The 8,963-nt window shown below is 48.0% G+C and overlaps 1 protein-coding gene across 5 annotated transcripts in view; it reads left to right on the top strand.

The window, feature by feature from the left end:
• Positions 1-19: 19 nt before the first annotated feature.
• Positions 20-8,963, top strand: part of WDR59 (WD repeat domain 59) — a 49,298-nt gene continuing 40,354 nt past the window's right edge. For 3 of the 5 annotated variants that reach the window (XR_010346851.1, XM_064387075.1, XM_064387073.1), the window contains exons 1-3: positions 20-607; positions 4,627-4,676; positions 6,252-6,387. Coding sequence is in view for 4 of the 5 variants with exons in the window: in XM_064387075.1 (XP_064243145.1) it covers positions 20-607; positions 4,627-4,676; positions 6,252-6,387 (774 nt within the window). In the remaining variant the exon portion in view is untranslated. The other 2 variants (XM_064387077.1, XM_064387076.1) reach the window with 2 other exon arrangements.

The raw sequence follows: 8,963 nt of genomic DNA, 5'->3' as shown, positions 1-8,963 counted from the left end.
CGCGGATCAGCTGCGGCCCATGGGCGGCGGGGGCGGCGGGGGCGGCGCGCCCCGCTCCGCTGCGCTGCGCCGGGCACGGCCTCGCTGCGGCCGCCGCCTGGTGCTGGGCGCCGCGCCGGAGACAATAGCGGCCGGCAGCACGCATGCTCCCGCCCCCGGCCCCCCCGGCCCGCCGCCCTTAACCCGTGCGCCGCCGCCGCCCGGCGCCGCGCTCGCCCCGCCGCGGGGCGCGGAGCCGCCGCCGCACCGAGGAGCGGGCGCTGCCCCGCGGAACACGGCTCCCGACCCACGCCACGCACACATTTTGCTCCGTAGCGGGGCTGCGACCACCCTCGGGCCTCTGCGGCCGGGGCCCCTCCGGAGAGGCCGGGCCCGCACCGGGACCCCCCGTGGGGCCGTGGGACCCCCACCGGCTCCGCGGGACTCGCTGCCCCGGTTCACCGGGCCGGGGGCGGCTGGGGGGTGTGAACGGCGGGACTACATCTCCCAGCAGTTCCCGCACGGCGCCCTACAGCGCGCAGGCGCCGCGCAGGCTCCGCCGAGGCGGCCCAAGATGGCGGCGCGCTGGAGCAGCGAGAATGTGGTGGTGGAGTTCCGCGACGCGCAGGTCGGGGGGCCCGGGGGCTGCCGCATCACCGCGCCGCGGGGGCAGCCCCCGGCCGGCCCGTGACGAGCGCAGCGGGGGGAGGTCCCGGCCCGGGAGGGCTCGGCGGCCCCGCGGGGCCTTTCGGCGGCGATGGCCGGGGCTGAGGCGGTCTGGAGTCGTTTGCGCGGAGATAACGCCTTAATTCACGAGGCACTTAATTTCTAATCTTAAATAGGTCTTGTATTTTTTTAAAATACATTTTCAGGCTTAACATACTACACTGCCACTTCCCACACGTCTTTCCTCATTTCCTTTTGCTGGAGGAGCTCAGGGCCGGCGTGGATGGGCCCTGAGCAGCCTGGTCTAGTGAAGGGTGTCTGTGTATGGCAGGGGGCTGGAATGAGGGGAGCTTTAAGGGCTCTTCCAGCCCAAACCATTCTGTGGCTCTGTCACTTTTCGCAGAGACTGTTACAGCTACTGTCTTGCTGCTAAATAAATTGCTGGGTGTTGCTTGATTAAAATAAAAAGTGGCTTATATTTTTTTTGTGAATAGCAAAAAGGTCAGCTTTTGTTTTTTGAAGCTGATGGTGGTAGTAGAGCTCGGCACAGAGTTTGTTTGCTCACATGCTGTTGTAGAAGTTGTTCTTACATCCTTGGAAGTGTTCATGGCTAGGCTAGACAGGGCTTCGAGCAGCCTCGTGAAGATATCCCTGCCCATCACAGGGATTTGGAGCAAAATGATCTTTAAGGTTCCTTCCAACCCAAGCCCTTCTAGGATTCTATGATTCTGTTCTAAGAAATGTAGGGGTTTTAAGGTGTTGGCAATATCTTAACAAAGCCTGATACAGTGGGTGAACTATGAGATGCTTCAGCAGGAAACCCAGAAAGATTTTTAAAAAGTAGTTCTAGAAGCTCTCTTGCCTCATTTGTCCTCTTGTGCTGGAGCAGTAAGGGCTCTGCCTTCACCATTGCAAACAGAAGCATTGAATCCTGTGTGCTGCATCCAGCCTACCCTCTGTAAGCTCACAAAGCTTTTCACTTCTGCACCTCAAAAGTTTGTATTATTTTTCCTCCCTGAAGCATTAAAGCAGCCTTGTCTGCTGCTGAGGATTTGCCCTCAGGAAGCCAGTAATGAGATATGAGGGTACATCTTCCAACACCACAGATTCATGTTGCATCTGGCTCAGGAGACAGGAGGCCTCATGACTTTCCTGCTTACTCATAATGTCTGGTGTGTGGGAGCAGAAGGGACAGGTGTTGCCATCCCATGCTGCAGCACTTGGCTTCAGTGTCACTCCTGCTCTGGCACCAGCCTTGGCAGAGGGTGAGCACAGGGGTTCAGTCACTTTGCTTTACTCTGGTGTGATCTTCCTGGAGCTGTTCTGACCTGCTGCTGTCCCATGTGAAACCAGAGAGCTGCTCTGGCTGGGGCTGCCAGGCTGCTGCTTCAGGATAAACTTATTTATATATTTGTGTCTGAGCATCTGAGCTTTTTTTTAGGAGTCTGCAGGAACATTTTTGCAGGTGGGAGACCTGAGCTTGAGAAATTGGAGCACCTTGGCTGAAATCATCCAGTGCCAGTCTTGAGCTCTGCATGTAGGCCACACTATCTCCAAAATCCCTGCCCCAAAAACAACCTGAATGGCAACAAGAAGCAAAAGAGCAGGCAGCTGTGAGAGTACACCTCAGTTGTCTTTGTTCACCATGCTGGAGTGTGTCATGAGAAGGCTAAGCACCCATCTTGTACCACCTCAGAAAATCACTGTGTGTGTTTTGGGGCCCATGTTACCTACAAGTGTCATTTTTCTGTACAAGCTGACAGAGGTGGCAGTCTGTGTACTCTTCTGATTTAAACAGGACCCACAGGCTCTACTTGGTCTGTTTGCACTATCAAAAAGAGAGTAAAACTCACCCAGTGCTGAAATGGAACCATTTGTACCAGCTCAGTGTGTGGATGGCAGGTTAGGTGTGCAGGGAAATGGTGTTGCTTGATAAGAGTTTGCAGCTCTTGATAAACAGCATAACCATGTCAAATTGGTTTGCTGTGTTGCCTCTGAGGTGGAGAGAATGAAGCTAACTAGGAAACTACTGAAAGTTCAGACATGAAAAGGAGTTTTCCTTGGCCTGCTTAGCAGAGATCAAGTGAAATGGCAAAGTAGACTGCTTTCAGGTTGGTTTGTTCAGTTTCAGCTCCCCCCTTCTGGAAGGTGGTGCTGTGAAAACTGACACATCACTGTACCAAGCACATTAAATGGCAGCTGTTTGTTTTTTTTTTCCTGTGCCTAGATAAGGCCCTTGTATCATAGGGAGCTGTTTGTTGCTGTAAAATAACTTAATTTGTGACCCAGCAGAGTAGCAGCCTGACATGTGAAACTGTTTACATCATTCTGATTGTTCATTATATTTTATGATGCTTGCTGCCTGGAAAAAAAAAAAAAACAGTTTACCAGTGTTCATTATTGAAAACAATTTGTAAGGACTTATGAGATATTGGTGCCAACACTAGGAAAAATAAACTTGTATATGAAATTATCAATCATTTTAAATTGACATGGTTTTTTCTGTTTTGAGGAAAGATGGCTCCAACTGTATGAAATATGTCTCCTGACTAGCTCTTCATCACATGAGAAAGCTCTGATTACTGTAGTGGCTTTAGTGATCCTCATTTTAATTTCTCAGAAGAAAAATGTGTACCATCTGGGGAAAGTTCTTTCTTCTGTTGATTTGTTTGTTTGGTTGGTTTTTTATATAGATTCAGTAACCTACTTTCTTGCAGGTTTTGTTCTGTGTTTTGCAAGGTGCTGTGGGGTCTAGAAAGCTGGAATTGTTTCCTTATCATTTAGAGATTTTAAAACTAGCTGTTTATTTACAGCATTAGCTTTAAGACTAGGGAAACCTTGCCAGAAGATTTGATTTGCTGCCTAGGAAAAAGTAATGAAAGGGGATTGTTCCTGGAACAGTAAAAGTGGTGAAATGGGGTTTGGTTTAGCATGAGCTCCTGCTGAAGCTCTGCAGGCAGCTGTAGCTGTTTGCCATGTGCTCTCTAGAGAACAATGGGTCTGGGATGCTGCTTTTCCCTCACTTGGGGTTTTTGCAAGGAGGGGCTGGGCCCTGGCTGAGACAGCTCAGAATTTGTGATGGATATTCTACTGTCAGATCTGACTGAAATGGAGTGGGATTTCTGTGTTGTCTGTCAGGTTTTAGTGATGCTTGTTAGTAGTAACTGTGGGACATCCTGAAGTCTTGTTACATCCATGCTGAGAGCACTTACAATCCTGAACAGCAGCAGGAGATACATCCTGAGCCTTCAGAGAGGCGGCTTTGAAGATGACAGCAGTTAGTGTGAAGAATTGGGCCATATTCTGATTTTTGTGCTGTGAATGCTTAAAACTCTATTGAAGTCATATCTATGTTTATGGGCTGAACTGTTCAGCTTTCCAAGTAAAATTTTCCTTTATTGTCTTGGCATTTAAAAAAGATGATTTAGCCAGTTCATTCTGCACAGAAAGAGGGGGAGACAATATCCAAACAGCCCTTTTTAATTTTTTTTTCCCCTGATGGCCTTTAAGTTATCTCATAGCCTTCTTTATAAACAATGCCAAGTAAATTCTGATGCCTCTTGGCCATCTCTCATTTTTGGAGACCAGCTGTACACAAATGGTTGCACTTCATTCTCCCAGTACATATATAATTAAAGCTGGCCCTGCAATGACAGAGAGAGAAAGTTCCTGAGCAGGAGCAGAGGCTGATTAATACAGATTATTAGAGACTGCTGATTGAAAGGCTGCAGCTGTGATTGCCATAGCAGGAAGAAGGGAGCAAGGTCTTAGTGCTCATAATGTTTTCTGCCAGGTTTTGTTTTCGCTTTATGCTAACAAAGATGTCTCTGTGTGCTGTCCTGAGTCCCAAAATCAACCACTACACCCATTGCCCCTCTGAGCTACTTTAAGGGGATGCTACTTTCCTGCACTCCTTCCTGAAGCTGTATGTTTGGTTGAGCAGCTGACCTGACAGGTATTATTTGATTTTGTTTTTAACAGGCGACTGCGATGTCAGTGGATTGCCTGGGACAGCGCGCTGTTCTCTCGGGGTGAGTGTGACAGTCCCCGTTAGAAGTGTGACAGTCATCTCCACGAGCCAGTCCAGCAACCTTCAGGCTGACCTCAGCTGCAGGGTTGATGGATTGTTTCAGAAAGGTGCAGCTGAATTCTGTTCAAGGCTTAATGAAGCTGATTCTGGGTCATGTTCCCAACGGGATACAGATTGGAGAGACAGCAACAAGAGCACAATAGAATACTGGTGTGGCTTTCCTGGTAAATTCCTTCCCAAATCCCCATATGGGAGATGGAGCATCATGAAGTACTATTTGGATTGTCTTGAAATACGGATTAGATTATTTCCTAACAAAATTTGCCTCAAGTATTCCCACGGGGCTCTCTGACCTGCTTCTCTGCTGATTCAGTGTGGGATGATACTCACAAACACAGTAGGTGCCACAGACTTCCAAGTTGCCCAAGCTTCCAGGAGAGCTTGGTCTTATGTATCCACTTCCAGAGCAAGCCTTCAACCAGCTCAGCAGTGCCTTTCCAGCTCCTGCTTTTCAGCACTAACAGCCATTCCTGTGCCCCTGTCAGTGACACAGTTGACACACCAATTAGGATGTTCATTTCAGAATCATGTGAGTGTAGCCAATCTTTGGTCAGTCTTCAAGGAACCAAGTCCTTTGGTACAGCTCAAAGCAGTGCTTGCTTCCATGTAAACCCTTAGTCTGGCAGTGCTGTACAGGAATAACAGGAGGAATGGCCAGTGCTCAGAGCAGCTGTGTGGTCACTGCAGCTGAGAGATGATGCTCATGTGGGTAATTATGTATGGTTCATTATGTTTTGATGCTGGTCCTCCATAGGGTTCAGCTGGCTCACAATTATTTCTGGGCAGTTTCTCTTGCTTGTAAGATGAATCACACAGGATGATACCTTGTTTTGTGGGGAGTTGGCCATATCCAGCAGGATGTGTGAGCTCAGGTTTGCCATCACGCAGAATTATTTCTGCTGCATACAGAGTTAGCTCAGGTAAGTAATGGAATCAAATCTGTGCAGGACTGTGTCCACCCACGTTAAAAAGCTGCTGCAGCTGAGCATGAGCTCTGTGCAGGTGTTTTTGTACTGTTGGTGGAACCAAGCCCTCAGACTGGTGTGGAAAGAAGCACCCACGTAGAATCATCTTTGTCAAGGCTCATTAACTCTTGCTCAGAGCAACCTATCCAGGCTGAAGCTGTTGCATTGCACTCCTGGGACTGTGCCACTTAGGCTCTGCTGCTGCAGTGTTAGGCCTGCAAAGCCTGTTTGAATGTATTTGCACCATTTTCCAGCTCTTCCTTTTGTATCCAAGTTATCTGGGTTTTTCTGTGGTGTAAGCTATCTATTACATTTGCAGATCCTGTTTATTTTCGGTGCGTCTTGTCTTTGTTGGGGGATTGTGAGTTTTTTTTTCAGTCAATTTTGAAGTATGTAGTCAAATGTAGCATTTTCAGGAATAGCATTTTCACTTGTCTCATGAAATGCTTCTCTTCTTTTGGTTCCCGTGCCTCTGGACACAAGGCTGTGAGCTCTGTGTGAGTTTTGAGATCAGTCCTGTGAGGTGCAGCCCCTTTGTGTCTGTCTTGCAGCCGCCGTTTCCTCTACATTGTCAACCTGGATGCACCAAACGAGGGGCACCGGAAGATCTCGCGGCAGAGCAAGTGGGACATCGGCGCGGTGCAGTGGAACCCCCACGACAGCTACGCCTACTACTTTGCAGCTTCCGTGAGTTCACTCGTTTAAAACCTCTAACTCTTCTTCTTCCCTGATCTTCCTTTCATGGGTGAGCCTCTGCAGAGCTGGAAGCTGTGTGGAGCTGGCACAGACATGCTTCTGCAAGTCGCATTGCAAGATCAGGGCCTAATTCTGATTTACTGCCTGTGAGGTGTTCAGCTGAATGGCTCTCAGTTATTGGGCAGCCAGGGTTGCATCTGGTTTTGCTTGCTTGTCATTTACAAAACTTTGCCAAATAAATAAAGCATTCTGGAGGGAAGTGCTCTTTTTTTTCTGATTTCCAGTCTGAGATTTGTGCACTTCTTGAATTTCTTGCTCTGTGCTGTTTTGTTTCCACCTCCCTGCCTTGCTGCTCGGCTGTGGTGCACCAGGCAGTCTGTAAATAGCACAGGTCAATATTGACTTGTAGCTTGGGGTTTGCAGCTGGGCATGCACTGTATCAGTGAGGAGCTCCATGAGGCAGTGGGCTGGGCTGAAGGAGCAGTAATGGCTGTGTGAGACAGAGTGCAGTTTTCAGCTCTGCTCTGTAGTAGGTCTGTCGTGCTCTGCAGCTTGTTCACCCAGGGCCCTGAGCTCTGCCAATGGAAATCTCAGCCATCACCCACAGCACCCTGGCCATTGGCACCAGCCAGGAGCAGACTGTTTCCAGGGTGAGCTGCCTTTTCTGCTGTGTTGTCTGCTTTTATAGCCTGAGAGTCCTGGACTAGCTAGGGATAGAGAAATCTCTCTCTCTATTCTTTTGATAAAACACCTAGTTGAAGGTGATTTCTTGGGATTTTTGTTCCTTTTGCTTCCTGGATTTGCTATGTTTTTAATTAAAGGCAGTTTTAAAAGTGCACTGGTGCTGTCAGCTGGGAGCCCCTGGCTGTTTGCTCTCTGACATTCCCCAGCCTCTCTTTCCAGCTCTGGCACATGACTGATGCCTTAAAGGTGCCTCCAGCAGCAGTCTTCTCCTGAGCAGAGAGTTACTAAAACTGGCAAAAAGGTGTCCTTCATTGCCACTTCTGGATGCAGTCTGTGGAAACCAGAACCAAGTAAGGAAATGCACTGGCCAAGCCACAAGTGGAGCAGGAAAGCTTCTTTTCAAACACGCTCTGAAGACAATACCCAGTGACGAGTTCATGCTGATCTGAGCAGGACCCTGCTGCACAGGAGAGCTGTGCCTGTCTCGCCCATCTGAGCACTCCTGCCTCTTGCTGCTCTGAGTGGACAGAGGAACCCATCTTGTTCCAGGCTGAAACCAGGTGTAGCTGGCATTAAACCTTGCTGCTTCTGTTTATGAACAAAGATGCTATGATGCTCTGGGGATTTGAACATAGTTGCTGAGACACGCTGGTTCAGAAATCCCCAGAATGAGATCAGGCAGCTTTTTCAGTTTGGGTCAAAAATACCACCTTTCAAGCCATTTCACTGTATTGTAAACAGCCCAAGGGTCTTATCCTTCTGCATCCCTGTGAGTGGAACAGGGGTGTAAAAGGCTGCCATCCTGTTTGCCAGCAGCATCATCTGGTTTTTCAGTCCTGTTAATTGGAAGTGGTACAGACAGAGGGGAATCTGTCCTTGTGTTTAGCTTCTTTCCAGAAGAGCTGGAGCAAATTCTTTTGCTGTGCTTGGCTGTGTCTGCCCTCTTGCTCAAGCATGTTTTTGGGGACTCCTAAGCTGTTGTTTCATAAGTGTTGTTGTTTTCAATCCTAGATCCTTGTTTTTTCTTCTGTGTGGCCACAGATTCTTGAACAAGGGGGTGATTAAATTGTTGAAAGTGAATACTGATACTTACGAAAATCACAGTTTTTTAGAAAATGCTCCTGTTGGGAGGAGCAGTTTCTCTGGTGATCATTATCTTGTGTCTTGTCTCTGGAGTCCTGGGTAAATCCCATTGGGTGATTTCACTCTACCCCTTAGGTACTTCTGTCAATGAGAAACATACAAAGAGTTTTTTCTTGCCCTAAGCTCTTGTGCAGCCCTGCTGTGAGCAGTTAGAGAAATGTCATATATTATTGCTGAGCTGGGATGAGACCTTTCATTTCAAAGAAAGCTGTAATGTTTTATCTATCTGCAAGTAGAAATTCACATGAAGCATCTTTGGGGTAGGAAGAAAATCCACCACCACAAAAAAAAACTGCCATAAAAATTGTAACATAACAGTTGAACTCAGTCATTTTAGAGGTCTTTTCCAACCTCAACAACTGTGTATTTCTATGAAGTCTCTTATCTTTTCCCTCATCTACCTAAAAGTAGGGGGCTAATGAAAATAACATTTTAAGGTCATGTTCTCTCAGGTTTTGCAAAATCTGCGTGAATTTCCAGTCATGATCCACTGTGCTTGGCACTCTGTGTGCACCCACAAAGGCAATTCCAGCCCCAGAAAGATCAGACTTGGCTTGGCCTGAAGTGAACCTTGATTGAGACAGAGCATGAATTTACAGCACAATAACTAGTTTCAAGTAACTTTGCATGTGGCTGCATTTGGGCAAGGATTTATTCCTGGAATGAGTGAAGGAAGCCTGAGTAATGTTGTCATTGATACATCTGGTTTGCCGTTGTTTTTTACAGCCAGTGAGACACAC

The sequence above is a fragment of the Passer domesticus genome, chromosome 12, assembly GCF_036417665.1.
Source record: "Passer domesticus isolate bPasDom1 chromosome 12, bPasDom1.hap1, whole genome shotgun sequence".
NCBI lineage: Eukaryota > Metazoa > Chordata > Aves > Passeriformes > Passeridae > Passer > Passer domesticus.
The sequence above is the reverse complement of the archived record's forward strand: the minus strand, read 5'-3'. Positions and strand labels throughout refer to the sequence as shown.